The 19,491-nt window shown below is 42.1% G+C and overlaps 1 protein-coding gene across 2 annotated transcripts in view; it reads right to left on the reverse strand.

Annotated features, from left to right (window-relative positions):
- KIAA0319L (KIAA0319 like) overlaps positions 1–19,485 on the reverse strand; it is a 52,385-nt gene extending 32,900 nt beyond the window's left edge. The window contains exons 1-2 of one of the 2 annotated variants that reach the window (XM_008167124.4): positions 19,183–19,485; positions 16,557–16,702 (exon numbers count right to left, since the gene is read on the reverse strand). In XM_008167124.4, coding sequence (XP_008165346.3) covers positions 16,557–16,677 — 121 coding nt within the window. In that variant the 5' untranslated portion in view covers positions 16,678–16,702; positions 19,183–19,485. Of the gene's footprint in view, positions 1–16,556; positions 16,703–19,182 lie in introns of those variants that run through there. The other variant, XM_065576915.1, reaches the window with a different exon arrangement.
- Between the last annotated feature and the right edge of the window lie 6 nt (positions 19,486–19,491).

The raw sequence follows: 19,491 nt of genomic DNA on the forward strand, positions 1-19,491 counted from the left end.
GAAGCAGTTTCTGGATGATTACTGGGAGCAGATGCATTTGTGGTGAATATTACTCCCACACCTCCTCCCTCACCTCCTCTCCCCCATACACAAGGTAGTTTGGCGTTCATGCTGCCTTCTTCTAGGATGTGTATTCTCTTGTAATAAGTGGTTGCCGCTTTATTGCAAGTACATTTGTGTGAAATTTCTATTAAATAAAACCACAGGAATCCCAGATACAAAGTCACGTGAAAGAATCACTGCTCCTCATGAGCAAGCGCAGGTTCCACTGTCTAAACAAAGTCGCTTGGTAATCCAAGAAGGATGTGGTACGGTTGTGTATCAATTGTTATCAGAGGACGGTCACATTTTCCTGTATGGGAGGGCGGGGACAACAGTTGAGTCAACAACTTAAAGTCTGCATCTCTTCATGCAGAACAATGATTAAAACTGAAGATTAAAATATCATGGTAGGATTCAAACATCATATACTAGCCTGTCTAGAAGGCACTTTCTGTTAGAGAATAGTCGATTAGATTTAAACCATCAGGCTCTGCAGTCTACACATACGGAGAAATTTATATACGGACCCCCATATGCCGGTATTCACTTATGACTGAGGATTATGCACAGTTTGCTGCTATGGGGAAAGGACCACATACTTTCAGAAAGCCACCAGCAGCTGAAAAGGTTTAGAGAGCGCATTGTTTGCTGGTAATGTGTATGGATTTCCAGGCTTTGGGATCAGGGTAAAGATTGCCAGGCAACATGCTTTGCTGAACTCTCTAATGTAGGTTGGCATCACATACAGAGGGCCAGAAACTTGTCACGGTCTTGGAACACCAAAGTGCTTCCCTCACTGAAAAGGAAATAGCTTCCTCTAGTGTACCATTTACATCATATAATATTGCTAAAAATGGTAAGGGGCTAGCTTTTTACGAAAATGCATCTCAGGGACTCAACGTGCATGTCAATTAACAACAGCGTAGTTAAGGCATGCAAACGGAGAGCCGACAGCCAGCTGAACACATTTGAAGAGAATGGAGAGGAATTATGAAGGGTGATTCAAGGGAGCATAACAAACAGTAATGGAATGAAATTGTGAAAGTGAAAATCAAGTACATCCAGAACAGTTCTACACATGGGAAGGACCAGACCTCTTGTTGGGATAGCTCAGTGGTTTGCGCATTGGCCTCCTAAACCCAGGGTTGTGAGTTCAATCCTTGAGGGGGCCACATAGGGATCTGGGGCAAAATCAGTACTTGGCCCTGCTAGTGAAGGCAGGGGGCTGGACTCAATGACCTTTTGGGGTCTCTTCCAGCTCTATGAGAAAAGAAAGAAAATATACCTAATATTAAAATGGATAATCTACTAGAAAATACAGGATAGGGAACAACCCTACATTGGTCCCTCTCAGGTGTCGTGGCAGAACTTAGTACTGAAGATAACTAAGATTCTGATTTGATACAAAAGAGCTGCAGCAGGTACAACAAAAATAATCCATTTATCCAAGTCCCCGCAGACTTTCACTTGCCTTGAAACAAACATACTGAGCAAAGTTAAAATACAAGTTGCTGCAGACACACCAGTGTTTATCAATTCACATCTAAGCCATGTTGGAATATTTCCAACAGCTGCAGGTGGATACTTTTACTAAGACTTTTATAGGGAGAACAGAAGACTTGTAAGCAGAACTTCACTGTGAGAAACCTGCATTCAGAAGGTCTGATTTGGAAAAAATCCTAAGCAAAGACTCAGACCCCTCCTTGATGCAAAGCAATAAAATAAAGAAGTAGCGTGTGAATCGATACTTGGAATTGCTCGGATATGGGTGGTTCAAGTCGGACTGAGTCATTTTAGCAAAGTCACCCATTGTGCTTCCCTGGGGAGAGGAAAAAAAAAAAAGGAGGCAAGAGAGCCTCATGGAAGTTGATTAAAACCACTTTGGCTTTAACTAGTGTAGCCCATAGGATTACTTTGCTAGCTATTATATCCTACTAATCCAGCCAGCCGTATCACACAATATGTTTCTCTTTCTGAATTAATCCATTTCATACATGATTCTTATATTTTATCAGTAGTAATTCCTATGAACTTAGGATGTGTCGAGGCATATGATGTATTTCCTAATAATTATACATAGAATAAGTTTTGCTGAAATGCAAGAAGCCTACCGGCCTGTATCCGGTAAGATCTGCTAAATAACTAAAAGTTTAATCCGTTAAGAGTAAGTCAGCATAAAAGCTGGCAATCTTTGGCACAGATAGAAACGATCCCTGAACTTTGGGGAACCAAAGAGAGGAACTACACACAACACTGAACAGGTTTATCCGGCGTCTGCAACCGGTTGGTAACTGCAGGGTATACCACAAACCTGGAAGTCGCCAGGAAAGCCTAGGTTGGCAGTTTTTGGAGTAAAATAATCCTTATTAATATGTAGAAAGTAAGTGTCATAATCCACTAACCTATAGGATAAGCGTACCCATAAACTTCTTAGGGTACGGAAATAAGATTTAGATATAGTAGGTTGGGCCTGAATTATATAGCGTCAGGATCCTATAAAGTACCATGTAAGGATATCTTAGGGGGCTTTTTCTTCTTTGTTCTCCTATATTCTATAGACTATATTTTTATCTACCTATCATTCTATCTTCTATCATGCTATCAGCTCAGCTTGTGTAGTATAGTATAACTACTCAACATTCCTAACTATCGGGCACGCCAGGAGTAAGGCTGGTCTTTCACCTCCTATTACCGGGTCCTCAAGGAAGGGTGAGAGTTTGTTAGGTTAAGGTACTTATAATAGTAATGCTACCACCAGGAGTTTTGGAATTCTTTTACTGCTTTGCAGTCATAAGTTTCATAGCATTATCCTTTTGTTAATCTCAATAAAGTTTTTATCAATTTGGTACTGTCCTCAGTGCAAGTGTTTTTGCCAGGCACCCTGAGAGTCCTCTCCCGACATAGAACTCTGAGTTTTCAGACTCTGTAGTCTGAATTGGACAAGAACCTATCAATCTTCTGGTCGGATGCGATCAGTGGCGAGCCAGATCAACTAACCCATCAAATTCAGGTCAACGCTAGGAAACAAATGAGCAAAGTGGGGAAACGTCTGAGATCTGGAATTTTCACTTTTTTGGGGAGACAAGGCCTCCACAAACTGATTTCCACCTCTCTATGTCCTCCTGTTTGGACAGCATACCATTTAGGCCGCAAGGGATCCGCTTTTAACGGGCTACACATTCCATCTTCCCCTTCCTAACATATTGCTCCTTCCTGACCTGGAACAGCATCAGCACTGTTGTCCCACCCTGTATCAGGCTATTTGTAACACCATGTCTATGCGGAGGACCCTTGGGAGTGCTGATTCTTCCCTCAATTAGACAGCATGCCTGTCACCACAGTAGCAACATGAAACACTCCTCTTCTCAGCTGGGACAAGGCACCGCCTTCTGCATGCTCGCCACCTCTATGGGAAACAGAAGATTTAGACTTAACCTTTGACCCCACACCACCACTCAAATTAGCATTAGGAACCAGTATCTGTTTAAGTCCCCGTTGTCTCTCTGTGACTGGTCCGCTCATCACTTGGGGCAACATCCCTCTCCAGCAGTGTGCCCAAAGAACTTCATAACTTGGTGATCACAAACCGTAAAGCTTGCCTGCCACCAACAGGTCTGTGAGGCGGTCCCTCTCCCCCTTCACGCAATTTAAAAACAACAAATATTGATTTTGGTAAGGTGAAAAAATTAATATAAAGAATGCATCTGCCTGAGACCTTGTTTTTCACATTTCAGTCTGAAGCATTTTGTAAATAACTCACGCATAACGAGAGGTTTCTGAATGGAAATGACTTGTATCAGCTATGTTTTAAGAAAGCCACCTGTCTAAACCTCGAGGACGCTACGATGTTTAAAGCAGCTTCAGAGGGCAATTATTAAAGCAGGTGGGATTTTCTTCTCCAAGTGGAGTAGATGAATACCTTTTCTTGAGGCTATGCGGCGAGGGGGACAGTCCATCATGGTTTTCATCTCTATTTCACATACAACTCCATTAGATCAAGCCACACCCAAAACTAACATGAGGTTTGCTACTATCACATAGTTCACCCTGCTTGCGTGTTCTAGTCCTTCCCCCAAGGTTCTTACCCACGAAAGCTTATGCTCCCAATACTTCTGTTAGTCTTAAAGGTGCCACAGGACCCTCTGTCGCTTCCCCCAGCCTGTGTCTGCCTTGTCTGATTAGACTGTAAGCTCCTCAGGGCAAGGACCACTTAGTACTCTAATTTGTACGCCACTCAACACTATGGGGTCCCTTTCTTGGTTGTCCCTTAGACACTGCTGTAATAAGCATGATTAAGAATAATTTTATTAAAGTCTTTAAAATGTCATTTGTTAAAGAAACTAAACCACAGAGATTTCAACACAAGATTTTGCCAAAAACCAAAAAAAACCCGGATTAATTCTAAAATGAGAGGGTACTAGGTACTATACAATATGATGGCTTCTAGTAAGAAAGCACTTTTAAAAAATAACCTATATGAAGACAACTATGAGTATTTACATGTATAAAAGGACACAAATTTATAGCTAAAATTTAGATTTAAACAATACATTCTGCAAAATGAACTAGTAATATCTGCATTACATATTTTAATTTAATGAAGACAGCTTTCTTAGGCCTAGTCTTCACTTACCGGCTGGTCCGGAGGCACGCAATCGATGTTCTGTGATCGATTTATCGCGTCTGGTTAAGACGCGATAAATCGATCCCGGATCGATCCCGGAAGTGCCCACAATCGGCGCCGGTACTCCAGCTCTCCGAGAGGAGTATGCAGCGTCGACGGGGGGAGACTTCTGGCCGCGTCTGGACCCCGGTAAGTCCGGACTAAGGTACTTCGAATTCAGCTACGTTATTAACGTAGCTGAATTTGCGTACCTTAGTCCGAAGTCCGGACTAAGTGGGGACCAGCCCTTAGACGTTAACCTCTCTTAAACAGCAACCAGAAACCTAACCACTGAAGTACTGCGAACCACAAAAAGAAAGACTAGAAACCAAATATGAAAAGTTTTTTCATTGACCTACTTGCAGTGAAAACGGAATGGTGAAGACAGGGTATTGGTAATGTGCCAAAAAAAAAAAAATCAACTTTCAAATTAAAGTGTTGAATTGTTGTTTAAAACAAACAAACAAACAAAAACCCTAAATCTTGCAGAGAAGGAAACACAAGGATGATTTAAGAAATCCTAATAAACTATCATCTGTCATTTCTGGCTTTTATTGGGAGTTACCCACTAGCCAACTGGTTGTTAGTTTCCCCTTTATAAAGGCAGATAAAAGCCATAGGTGTACATTATAATTGCACATTACAACTAAAAAGTTGGAGAATGAATGGCTGTAAGACTTGTTTGAAAACTATTTATTTAACGGACCCATTTATAGGGCTTTTGGATTAAATGAAGTGGCAGTAAATTGGAATATACAGGAAATACCTCAGAGGGTAACAGGACGTGTGATTCCAGCAGCTAGAGTCACTATAGTAAAGGTTATGTCAGCTTACCCATTATAAACCTCTCGTTTCAGAGTGTTCTGTGTCATAAAAAAAAATTGCCTGAGGCTGAGACCTGACTTATGATGTTTAAATCACTGGAGCAAAATTTTATTATCAAATTTTGGAGGGGGGAAAGTCAGTTTGACCAATTTTTAGTCTGAGCCGAGGAAAAAGCCTCAGTTTTCTAGTTTCAGGGTTTATTTATTGCAGTTATGTGACTTTGACTGTACAGGTGATTATTCCACATTGTAAACTACTGTGGTTCTTTCAAGTGTTTTTAAAAAGACAAGTTATTTCATCCTTAGATCAGGTACACACAGCTCGCACAACACACTACTTTGCCTATGGATGTTTTTAGCATGAAAAATTGAAGAGTGCATGCACAGATCAATGGATTAAAGGCTCCCTATCCTCAAAGCTCTGCAGATTAAGGACTCCCTAAAATAGACTAATGGCCTAAGGGATTGTGACAATGCCCCAGAGATAATGGGTCACTGGGAGATTACCTTACAAACCATGTCACTGTGCAAAGACTGACACACCCCAAAAAGCAGGCTCCCTGCCTCTCTGGCAAGGTCCTCTTGACTGCTGGAAACTTTATAACTTCTGTTTCTTTTAATGGATGACAAATTCTGCGTTTTTCCCTAAAATATGAACACAAGAGTGTGAGTTACATATTAACAGTCTAATGAATCTGCATATTGTGTGTGGCTACTACAGGGATGGACACTTTAGAAATGAGAAACGGTCGTACTGCGTTATACACAGTGATGCTTGTTATAGATGCAACTTAGACAAGCAGGAAAGTTGCGACAAGCAGAAGGCTACTACTCCATCCTTAACATTGCTTTCAACTTCCCTTAAAAGGGAACGGTTAGAAAATATTTCCTCCTCTCCCCCATGTAAAACGTTCATCCCCCTTCCTTTTCCACTCCAAAGAAAACAAGGGTTTTACATTTGGCAAAGATTTTTCAGGTAGAATGTGTGTGTTTTGAGGCAAGGGAGAAGAAGAGTTCAAGTTTCAGTGCCTCTGTTTCCCTAGCTATTAAATGAAAATAATTCTTATCTACCTTTGTAAAATGCTCTGTGATCCTTGCATGAGAGAGGCAAACAAACATGAAGTGTCATGTGTTTCTTTGTTCTAACTAGAATTCCTTGATGCCTTCTGCTGACCTGGGTCATGTTCAAAGCCACAAGTATAGGGAAACCTAAATTCCACATACTGGACAGCCACCAAAGTTACTCGTGTGTGAGAAGGGTTGGTTTTTTTTTTGTTTTTTTTTTTGGGTGCTAAAATTTGAAGTTTACCCCTGTCCTGAACTACAGTTTAACTGAGAGGGCTAGTAACCCAGCCTTGCAAAATCACCATGAAAATCTAGCAGCTAGGCACAGAGTCTCCTTGGCAAGTCTTATTCCAATGATAAAGGGAATTATATTTTTCTCAACTGTCCCAAGTAACTGGGTGCATGCAATTTTGCGACGATGCAGCAACTCTGCAGTTATGATGTCAATCATTGAAAGCATCTGGTCACAGTGACCTCCACACAATCTAAACAGGGAATTATAGGTAAACCAAGTGAAGTTAAATTCTGCTCTACAGAGGTTAATGTTTTATTCAAAGGATGTGTTACTCCAAACAAATAGTCCATTCCCCCCAAATGGTAACTTTAATCTAAAAACAACCCAACTGAAAGGTGATTTTGTTCTCCAAAGGTAGGGAGGAACGAAGAGGCTGTTTTATTTCCAACTTATTTTTACTGTCTTCCCAGCAAATGCAAATTGAAAATAAATGGGCAGCACGACTAGTGAAGGAAAACATCAGACAACAGAATTTGCTCTAAATCTCTTTTGGCAGCAACTCTGGGGTGACCCTCCATTTAGAAGATAGAAAAGGGGAGGGGAAGGTTTCTAACAAAGCAGAGTCCAATTGCTATTTTTAAATGAAACACTGAATAAATGCAACGGAAGGCTAAATTGACAACAGTACCTTTTAAACCAGCATCATTGTTGTCACACTTTATCAACATAAAGTCCCTTCTCAAAGAGCAAGCAGACCAGCCGCCTGCCTGGGGGAAACATATGACCTCATTACACTTTGAAGTGCTTGGATGGTGATCACACTGACAGGGAATCATGGGAGTCTAGCAGGGGAAATGACCCCGCTGTAACCTGAAGTGTTCGTCATGTTAGAAGGGTGGGAGCAAAAAAAGTTTTTTTTTTATAATGTGTGGGGGGAGAAGAGGGTGGTGATTGGATGCACATTAAAATCTGAAATTGACAATTCTCAGCTCTCACAAGTTTATTGCGAGCACAAAGCTTTCAGTCCTTTGATTTGTACTACAGAGATTAAAGACTAAAACCATCATTGTGAATATCAAGAGGAATTTTGCCTGTCTTGAGGGCTTTTTTATTTAACTGTGCAAAATACACTTGCTGTTGGAAGCGAAGAACGCTCTCTAATTAAGCCAAAGAACCATTAAGTGAATTGAAAGCAGGGCAGCAATGGATTTTTTCCCTGCCTCTGGAAGACTATACCCCTCCACCACATCCCCTTTGTACATTGCTCACCTATCCCTATCCTGGGATGATCTTATCCCTAGCTCACTGGGACTTCTGCAGGGGAAAATTTGTGCTTAGGAATTTCAGGCTTTAACCAAAGCCCACTGAAAAAAATCCATGGGTATCTGTCCATAGACTCCTGTATGTGCCTGAGCCAAAGCTGAATGAACAGTAGGTGTTTAAAAATAACAAACATAATAAAAACGGTTCCTGAGAAAACATCTCCCCTGGCAAATCACCCTAAAAAAAATAAATTACGTTCCTCTAAGAACTCATGTCTGAATCCTAATAAACGTCTCCTAGATACACCAGTGCAATCGCGTCAGCATAGATGACCCCAGGGCACTGCATAGAGAGCATTTCATTTCTTTTTAATTGGCTGGCACTTGGAAGGTGCAGAAATACAAAGCAGAGATTAAAACTGCATTTGGTCAAGTTTTAATTTTCAGAGCTCTACTAATATTCACCTGCACCATATTTTACCCGACATCAGCATCAGGTTACCCAACACAGCTTTCCAACTATTGCACATGGATAATTAAAAACCCAATTTACTCAGCTCATGGAAAGAGCTTGCATTTGTGAAACAGTGCATTTACAGTACTCTACACAGTGCAAAGGGCATATAGAAATATACTGGGTTTTTAACTATACAATTCTCATGATCTTTGAGGAGACTCACAAAACCCATGCACACAAGCAACGTGTCATGTTATAAGATGAGGTTTGTAGAATCACAGAAGTGATCTATTAGATCCTGTCTAGTCCAGCTTCATGTGGCAAATGCAGGATTATTTCCTGCAGGATATTTTCTGGGTATCTCACCTGGTCCTTTAAAATATAAAACGCATTATCCAACAAAGTAAATTGTACAATTAAAAGGCTCTCTCATTAACCCATTTTCTTTTTTGTGGTAGCTCCTGGAAAGAAACGGAGGTGCTAGTAATTTAAAGCAAGCTTTAAATGAAATTAGACTCATTACCCATAGCGCAAAGTTGTCATGACATCTCCGCATGACACACAAATGTACCGGCATCTTTGAGCAAGCTCTGATATTTCGACTGAAAATGGAATTTTAGTATTTTTATGGTAACTACAATAAAGACTTAAAAGCTGAAGCTTTTCCTGAAGTGCACTTAAAACAGACAACATCGGTCTTGAACGGAGAGGGTTGATGGCCAGTTTTTACGGTTCATTTCAACAGATCTCAGTGATTTCTTCAGACAGAGTCTCTTGCAAATATTATTAAACCTACACAGCCAATTTAAATTGTGGCATAACAAGTTTTGGACCGTTACTGGAGTTTGATACTGACAGAATTCAATGACCATTTTGTTGTGTAAATGACTAAAGCCTCACTATAGCATCACTCAGCAGGCGATAACAGTATTGCCAAATTTGAGAAAGCGGAGGAAAGGACAGGAAATGTTTGCATTACCCAGCTGTTTTCAGGCAAAATTATTCCAGGTAATGCTCGCCTGCCAGTTTCCTTATGCTGATTGCCATGCAAGACTGGGCAGCAGTAGAGGAATACTGGAACATAGGAAGTGCGAGACTGGATCAGACCGGGGGTGCATCTGCCCAGTATCTTATCTCTGACAGTGGCCAGCACTAGCTGCTTCAGAGAAAGAGACAAGAAACCCTGCAGTTTGTCTCCATTTCCCCAATAGTTGGAGGTTGATTTATAGCCTCAGCGTAAGAAATTACATCTGTCATGGTTACAAGATGAACTGTGCCTTGTATCACTTTTAGCCCCTCTCAAGTGCACCTCTTAGGTGACAAATTAGGGCTTCCTGCACCTCACTCTGGCAGACCCATGCAGTCCACCCACTCTGGGACTGGGTCTCTGGGCAACAGCCCCAGTTTCCTAACCGTGTTAATGTCACCTGCCCAACTGCATTTGGTATCGGTCAGCCCTTTCACTCCAGGGACCTGTGACCAGGGAGTTGATTAAAATGATTCAAAAACAGTGCCTTCGAAACAAAGCATTGTACAAAGATACAAAGATACAAAGCTTGTAGAGCAAAGGGTAAAAACAATAAAAGGCCAATACATCAGGGTCTTCCTTACACCTTGATCTTTCCTCGACAGATGTTGTAAATTCCCCTCAGCCCAGCTAACCCCATCTCTGGCTGGGAGAAAGCGAGAGCCCCTGCTGTGAGCACGGCAGTCTGTCTCTGTGGGTGTGTCCTCATTGCAGTTAACTTAGGTGACTGGCACCCAGGTTAGCCTAGCCCAGGTACAAGTGTTCCCTCAGCACAGCCCTATACACGTCACTGTGTCCTCACTGTTTCTGCACTTGCTGTGGTGTCTGGGGGCATATGCCAGGGTCCTTTGTGCTGAGACTTCCTAGGACTCTTTCCAAGTCAGTTGTGGGAGAATGTGTCTGGCCTTCGGGGGAATTGTGGAAGGGGCGCTGGAGGACTACCAACACTTGAGTGACTTGGCCTGCATGCTCACTGCAAAATGGGCAGGTTCCAGCCTGAATTAAAATGAAGCTCAGGCTCTAGCCCAGGGGTCGGCAACCTTTCAGAAGTGCTGAGCCGAGTCTTCATTTAGTCACTCTGATTTAAGGTTCCGCGTGCCAGTCATACATTTTAACGTTTTTAGAAGGTCTCTTTCTATAAGTCTATAATATAGAACTAAACTATTGTTGTATGTAAAGTAAATAAGGTTTTTAAAATGTTTAAGAAGCTTCATTTAAAATTAAATTAAAATGCAGAGCTCCCCAGATCGGTGGCCAGGACCCGGGCAGTGAGTGCCACTGAAAATCAGCTTGCGTGCCGCCTTTGGCACACGTGCCGTAGGTTGCCTACCCCGCTCTAGCTCCCTCCTCCCCAGTTGGGAAGGGTGTAATGTACCTGCAAACCCAGGATAGAGGTTTCTGTGTGGATGGTGGAGGGAGTCGGGCTAAACTAGGCTCTTACCTGGCTTTTAACTGTGAGTGAAAACAGAACACATGTTCCCTGGCCTCGCCTGCCTGCAGCTGGGTGCTTGTTAGGAGAGCTGCGGTCCGCGTGCTCAGCGCCGCGTGCTTTTTAGCTTATAGCTTTTTTAGCCTGTGAATTTTCTTATCCATACACCTTGTCTAATCCTTTGTTGGTCCTATTGAGCTCTTGGTCTCAGCAAGATCGCATGGCAATGAAGTCCATAAACTGCCTATGTGAACAAATATTCTTTTGTTTGTTTATAAATGTGTTGCCTTCCAAATTCATTAGATGCCCCCTAGTTCTTGCATTATATAAATGGGTGCTTCTATTTACCCTGTGCATCTGCTCTATGCCATTCATTATTTGCTATACCTCATTTTTTCCTTCCTCTCTCTGAACAGTCCCAGTCTTTCCAATTTCCCCTCAGAGGGAAGTCATGGAGACTATCTCCAGCTGAGCAGGAAATACAGAAACAAAAACAGAAGAAATTTCATGTTGTGGTACAAGAAGAGTTTTAATTGGCCGTCTAAAATCTTAGTACATTGTAGAACAACATTCATGTGTGTATCTGTAGCAGTAGGATTTGGTGGTCAGAACAGAGGACTGGGAATCAGGAGTCCTGGATTCTAATGCTGACTCTGCCAATGGCCTTGGGCAAGTCACAGCTGTTGCTGCCTCAAATAGCCCATCAATAATTATTCTGAAATAGTGCAAGGAAAGGCACTACAGAATAGCCAAGTGTGTATTTTGCTAGCCAAAGAGACAGTCTCAGATTTTAGATGATCTCTAGCAGCGTTTGAGCCTGACCACAGAACTCTTTTGTTAAACTACTTAAACAGTCGTTTATCAAAATTCAACCTCTTGCAACAATGAGTTACTTTGCACTGCTTACACCAAATCTTTGCACACAACATCAAATTCTGTAGGAGGTCTAAGAACATGCAGCGTTTACATGGAACTTCAAGGCCACGAGTTAGAAGTGCACCCTCTGTGCTTTAATTGTTGACATTAGTGAACTCATTGATATAGGCTCTCTCCTGTTTGGGAATACTTGGGCCCTAGCCATTTCTTTGTTAGAGACCTCATTTAGAATCCCCTAAAGGAACGGTCAGTCTGAATGCAATCAGATTACTATCAAAGTCAGTACAGTAAATCAGTAACCAACTAATAGCACTGGTTTAACCAGCTATACCATGGATAGAGCTTTGCGAGATTCTGCTCACACCGCCCTGCAATAACTCAAACCTGACCTACAGCATTTTCTGCTACTCCAGTCAAGTGACTGCACACAACTGCAATTGCTCTACAGTCCTGACCCACAGCATCCCCTCTACTCCAATCCTGGTTTCTCTTGAATAGGGAATGCCAATCAAGTCAAAGTGCAGTGGTTTGGAGTAATGCATGAGCAGGACCAGTAGAACTAGTTCAAGATTTACTTTTGCTTGCTGGTGCTGAGTCAGCTAAACATTTAATTCAAATGTTCTTGGGATACAATAATGTTAATTGGAACCAATCTGCTGCACACGCAGAAAGATAAGTCCAGAGGAAAACTGTTCAGGTTATCTTGATGTCAACCAAAAATCCACCTCTCACACCTTGCTGTAATTGCACAACTACAACTAGCTACTGTGGCACCATAAAAAGCACCTTATCAATAATTACATATTGCAACTGTTTAATCATTTCTTAACAATGAGCTGTTGCTTTTTTAATTGCAATAAAATGGAGCTGGAAAGCAAGCAATTGCCTATACACTAGTGTAGAATTGGAAGTTCTTCCTGATGAACAAGGATTAATTTATTCAAAATTTAAGCTTTCAGTCATTAAAAAAAAAAAAAAAAAAAAAAACAACATCTAGTGCTTACGGTTACAAACACAAACTTCCAAATGTCAACCATGGCTACGCTCCAGAGTCTGCAGACAGACAGCTTCAGTATCTCTACTGCGTAAAATTACTGACTGGTCAGTCAGCCTTAGTGTGAAATTATCAAGAACCATATCAATTTCATACTGCTGCTAGGAAGAGCTGTGAGTGGCAACAGAGGCAGGTATTGGAGTTATTTACTGAGGAGGATAATGCACAAAAAATAAGAGGCTGAGGGGTACGGTAGAGTAGTGAAGACTTTCCCTCACCTCATCAAACAGGCAGAAAGCTCTGGGATTGGGGAGGTGCGGTGGAGGAGAAGGGAGAGAAATTTCTTTTCTCTGATCCACCTGATAGAATAGGGAGAAGATTTACATTTATCACACCCCTAAATAGATAAAGGCTGGATTTGAAAGATGGAGTCCCCCAAGCAGGCTCCAGAGACAGCAGGCTACTAAAAATCCAAGAACCCTCTACGTTCCCAGTAGCTAAGACAGGCAATAAAACTGGCCTTCTCACAGGCCATTGCCCTTGGACCTTGCTGGTGGAGCCCCCAACTTCATCTTTCATATCTATCTGCTGGTTTTAGTCCTCCAGGGCCCAATTCAGCAAAGCACAGATGCATGTGTTTAAGTGCTGTGCTGAACTGGGGCCACAGTTAGTAGATCTCTACTAAAGTTACCAAGCCCTGTAATAAATATTTCTTAACTGTTTTAGGTACCAGTGTTTTTATCTTATAAAAATACCAGATAATAGTTAACTCTTTTAGACTTTTTTTTTTTTTGGGGGCCCATTGCCACTAAGCTCTACAATCCTGTGAGGGTACTTAGATAATCAACACACTCAGATTTTTCTTCTTACACTGAAGTTCAGGTTAATGATTTAGAGCTTGTCTATATGGAAAAAGTTTGCCAGTTATACCAGTATAGTTATACCAATAACTCATTAGGTGAACACTTATTTGGGTGAGTGTGAATTTGTTTGATTTAGCTTAAACCCCTTCCAAAGTGTGTAAATTAAACTGAAAAAAATGCACTTTTGTTCCTCAGAAAGTGTGTCACAGCGGGCAGAGTTATATTGGTACAACTCTCAGTTTAAATTCACACCTTAGCTTATACTATTAACACTGTCTCATATAGACACACTCTTATTTACTCCTTAAATGTTGCTATGCTGTACCCGAAGCTCAGAGCAATACAGAATCAACAGCTTTGGGTTCTGAAACTTTATTAAAAACAGGAAACTCCTAACAGGAAAGCCTGAAATGCAACAAAATGCTTCGATCTAGAAATCTCAAACATGAATCTTAAACACACATGCACAAAAACCCATCAAATGAAAAATCCTGCACAAGTAACTAATTTAGTTTTCATTTTCAGGGTTTTGGGAGGCCAAGTCCGAACAGGAAATAAGAACAAAAACCTTTTAACCACAGCTGGAAAGATATTAGAACAAACTATTAAACAATCAATTTGTAAACATCTAAAGGATAATAGGGTTATAAGGAATAGCCAGCATGGTCAAGGACAAATACTGTCAAACCAATCTAATTTTCTTCTTTGACAGGGTTACTGGCCTAGCTGATGGGGATAAACTGTAGATGTGACGTTCTTGATTTCCAGCAAGGCTTTTGACACAGTCCCGCATGACAGTCTCATAGGCAGAATAGTGAAATATGATCTAGATAAAATTACTATAAGATTGGTGCACAACTGATTGAAATACCATACTCAAAGAGTAGTGATCAATGGTTTACTATCAAACTGGGAGGGCGTATCTAATGTGGTCCCCCAAGGATCAGTCCTAGGTCAGGTACTGTTCAATATTTTTATTAATGACTTGGATAGTGGAGTGGAGAGTTCGCCTATAAAATTCACAGATGACACCAAGCTGGGAGGGACTGCAAGTACTTTGGAGAACAGGATTAATATTCAAAATGACCTTGACAAATTAGAAACTGGTCTGAAATCAACAAAATGAAATTCAATAAAGGTTAAGTGCAAAATATTTCACTTAGGAAGGAAAAAAAAAATCAAATGCACAACTACAAAATAGGAATAACTGGCCAGGTGGCAGAGCTGCAGAAAAGGTTCTGGGGGTTATAGTGGTTCACAAATTGAACATGAGCCAACAATGTGATGCAGGTGCAAAAAAAGCTAATATAGTTCTGGGGTGTATTATCAGTACTGTTAGATGTAGGACAAGGAAGGGAATTGTCCTGTTCTACTTGGCACCTGATGAGACCTCAGTTAGAATACTGGGTCCAATATGCATGCCACGCTTCAGGAAAGATGTGGACAAACTGAAGAGAGTCCACAGGAGAGAAACAAAAATGATAAAAGGTTTAGAAAACCTGACCTATGAGGAAAGGTTAAAAAAACTGGGCATGTTTACTCTAGAGAAAAGAAGACTGAAGTGGGAGCTGATCACAGTCTTCAAATAAGTTAAGGGCTGTTATAAAGAGGGGAGCGATCTTGTTCTCCCTGTCCACTGAAGGTAGGACAAACAGTAATGGGCTTAATCTGCAGAAAGGGAGCCTTTGGTTAGATTATAGGGAAAACTTTCTAACTACAAGGATAGTTAAGTACTGGAATAGGCTTCCATAGAAGTTGTAGAATGCCCGCCACTGGAGGTTTTTAAGAATAGGCTGGACAAACAACGGTCAAGGATGATCTAGGTATGTTTGGTTCTGCCTTAATACAGGGGGTGGGACCTGATACCCTCTGGAGGTCCCTTCCAAACTTACATTGCTTTGATTCTATAAGTAAATTCAGGTCACTGAACTGATTTACTGTCTTTGTGGAGATTTTAAGCATTACGAGGTTAACCAACTTTTTTGGCTTTCAACCCAGAATCAAATGAAGGGATTCTGCACCGTATCATTTCTCCTCTCTTTTGGAAAAGATTCTTAACTCTGAGCAAGACAGACACACATATGCATATGAGCTAGGTGGAGAACAGAATTTTTTTTTCAGGTTGAAGGAGAATTTTGTTAGTAGCCTGGGAGCTACAGAGAGATTGCTACTGACTACCTTATTTAAAAGATTATCAGGTCAGCAGCACGGTCATCTTAGGCCAGGTCTACACTAGAAAATTAGGTCGGCTTAAATACTTTGGTGAGGGGAGTGAGAAATTCACCCTTCTGAGCAGTGCTGTTAAACTGACCTAAGTCCCCATGTAGACAGTGCTAGTCAATGGAAGAATTCTTCCCGTCAACCTAACTACCACATTTTGGGAAGGTGGATTACCTATGCCAAAAGAGAGAACCCTTCCAGTCGGTATAGGTAGCGTCTACACTGAAGTGCTGCAGTGGATCAGCTGTGTTGCTGTAGCGTTTTAATTGTAGACAAGCCCTTAGAGTAATAAAATAGTGCTGTAGAAAGGGTTAGTAAAATCACCATTTTACTACAAAATGTGTTGGTCAGCCTACCTTTCTAACAGCTTAGGGACATACTTTGCTAGGAAGACCAGTGGTTAACCCCCCCTTCCTCACAGGTACTTGCGTGTGGGTTGTTTTGGGGGTTGTTGTTTTTTGGCTATTTCACTAGCTAGGATGTCTGGCTGGTAATTAACAGATTTCACACACCCCACCCTTCAAACATTTAAAATGAATCAAGGGGCTAAATCTAGACTGAGGCACAGAAATAGCTCAGCGAGAGAACTGAATACTCACCTGTAGATGAAGAGAGGGCACAGAGGCAGGCACACATGTAGAACAGGTGAAAACTTCCCAGGCAACGTCCTGATAAAATCCAGAAGCTAATGCTGAACTTGGCTTCCAACCTCTTCTCCATGGCCTTCGTGGGCAGAACCAGGACTCTATAAACACACAAGAAAGAGAAATCATGCACCAAACAATTTATAGGTGGTTCTTCATGAAGCTGACAAGGTGAAAGCACTAAAGAAGTTGGGGGAGGAAAGGAGTGTTCAATCTTATCTATCATGACTCAGACCAACTGCAGAGAAGTAATTGCCAGTATTATGAGAGATCTGAAATGAAACCAACAGTAGCAGAAAAGCTCTTCGTTTCTTGTGTTTGTACTGCAGTAAGTCAAGAAATTTGGTTTTCCTTCACAAGCCCTTTAGACACCATCACTTACATCTCTGAAGCATGAAAAGCAAAATCCCCAATTGCATCATTATAATCCATTTGATTCTGTGCGCGCACTCTGGAAACTTCCCTTTCAAATCTGCAACATGCAGCTGAAACCCAGCCAGAGCTGCTTGGATAAGACAAACACCAATAAGCCCAGCACATCTGCCAGGCGGGCAGCACAAAATGTCATCACTTGGCTATTTGTGCTGGCTGGTACCAGCCAGAAACAAAGACAGACCAAAGTTCAGCAGCATTGATAAAACAGCCAATTAAAAGCCAATTTTGCTTCTAAGGACACAGATGATGGCACTAATGGTCAAACCAGAAGTTCAATCTTTTTGAATTTCCAGGTCTCACCTGTGCCAAGAACGAGGGCGGCATCAAAACAAAAAACAAGTTATAACTGGAGTTTGACCAGTTTTCCTTCCGATCCCTGACTAGCCTCATTCTCAGACTGAGAATAAGAGTCCAGATGTAACATTACCTAGCTCTGAAGAGATCTGTCACTCAAGTCCTTTCATAACATCATATGTTATCAAAGTCCAAATCAATGGAAGAAACTATCAGATGTATTGCTCAGAAATGTGAATGACATGAAAAGTTAATGATCTAAAATATAATATCAAATATCTACCTTACAAGGCAGAATATGGGTATTGTGATGCTTATGTAGTTTATGTCTGTAAGCCACCTTGAATTCCTCAGATGAGATTCAGTAGTATAATCATCATTATTATAGAGCTGAGTATCAGTATATTCTTAAGGAAATTTCTATAGAATTAGGGAGAGAATTCTGGCCGATAGCAGCAGACAGGAATATGGACAATAGATAATTCTTGTTGATGCCAACATAGTTTTTAACAACAAAATTTCACAAGGTAACTAATGGGAAAAGGGAGCTGGAGGGAGGGGATTTAACCATTAGGAAGCTAAGAAAGTTTGCAACACTTCTGTCCTGCGTGTTACAAGCACAGCCAAAACCAAAAATTCCATTTCTGCTGCTGCAGCTTTCTGCATGGATCACGGGACAATGTTTACTTAAAACGTCTTTAGATCGATGAAGATGTGTCATAATCCGGTCTGCAAGCTACGTAGCAGTCTGTTCGTGTACACAGCAATAAAGTGTGTTTGATCAGCATCGTAACAGCAGTGAAATGAGACATTCAGTCTGAGTAATCAGGATTTTTTTTTGTTTAAGTAACAACTCGGACAACCTAGTAAACACACTGAATAGATAACCTTTTAAAGTATATATTTTGCTTGTAATTGTATACATTGCCTTGCATATGTATTTAAAATGTTATGTTTCAGGGAGCGTTTGTAACTGCAACTTATTCTTAACAGATGAAAGAGAATAAAATAAAACATAACACTTTACAAAACATTACCATGTGAGCTTTGTCTGGGCAGTCACACTGGTACACAGATACTGAGTTCAATAATGAAAATACCTACAGTGTCTACTTTCATCTGACAGGCTTTATCCCATTACTAGGTCTCTTGATTTGTTTTTTCCTTCTACTATGCAATTGTACATAATTTAGGAACAGTACATCCTAAAGTTGTTGTACAAAATAAAGTAACACTTCTCCGAATAAGCCTGAAATTATCTCACTTGCAGTGCTTTCTCCCCCACTCCAAACTGAGAAGGGAAACAAAACAAATGTTTGCTCCTTTTCCCTCTCGCCTGCATGCAGCTCTAGATAGCATACCTTCCTGACTCTTAGGAATGCGAAAGCCAGCTTGGCTTTGTACAGGAGAAAATAATTTCCTGAAAAAAATGGAGAGTCAAATGAGAGCTCTGGGGAGATGATCAGTTGACACTGACACTATTCGTTTGTCCTGGAAAGAGTTAATCTCAGGCACATCCCTTTAGCCGTTTTATTTTGAAGAACACCGACTAAAAAAATAATAATTCAGCGTTCAGACTGGCAACGCATCCCCGGGGCTAGCACCCCAGGCGGCCCAGAACCGGTGCGATCAGCGCCCGAGCCGGCGAGCCCAAGTCCCGCAGCCTTTCTCCCACCGCCAAGTTCCAACTGAAACGGCCCCCAGCCCAACCCGGCCAGCCGGGGGCGGGAGGGGGCGCCGCGGTGCCGGGGCGGAGCGAGCCCAGCAGCCGCTGCCTGCGGAACTCCCGGCCACTGGCTCTGCGCAGCGCCGAGCACGCGGACCGCGGCTCTCCTAACAAGCCGGTACCTACCACGGGCACATGACCGGGAGCTCCAGGGGCGGCTCTCTCGCTGGGGCCCGGGCCCGGGGCTGCCGCGCGGGACGCCGAGAGCCCCAGGCGCGGCCCCCGCGCCCTCACCCGCGCCGCTCCCCGCAGGGCAGGGGGGGCTCAGGCCTCCAGCGCCTCTCGCCGGCGGGCCGCGCAGCCTCCTCCCCCGCTTCCATGGGGGGCCCGGGGCTGGGGAGATCCCCGAGGAGCTGGGCGTGCACTGGGCTCCTTCTCTCGGCTTCACTCAGCAGCAGGCGGGGGGCGGGCACTCGTTCACCTCTGACCCGGAAA

This window comes from Chrysemys picta, chromosome 23 (genome assembly GCF_011386835.1).
Source record: "Chrysemys picta bellii isolate R12L10 chromosome 23, ASM1138683v2, whole genome shotgun sequence".
In the NCBI taxonomy this organism is placed as follows: Eukaryota; Metazoa; Chordata; order Testudines; family Emydidae; genus Chrysemys; species Chrysemys picta.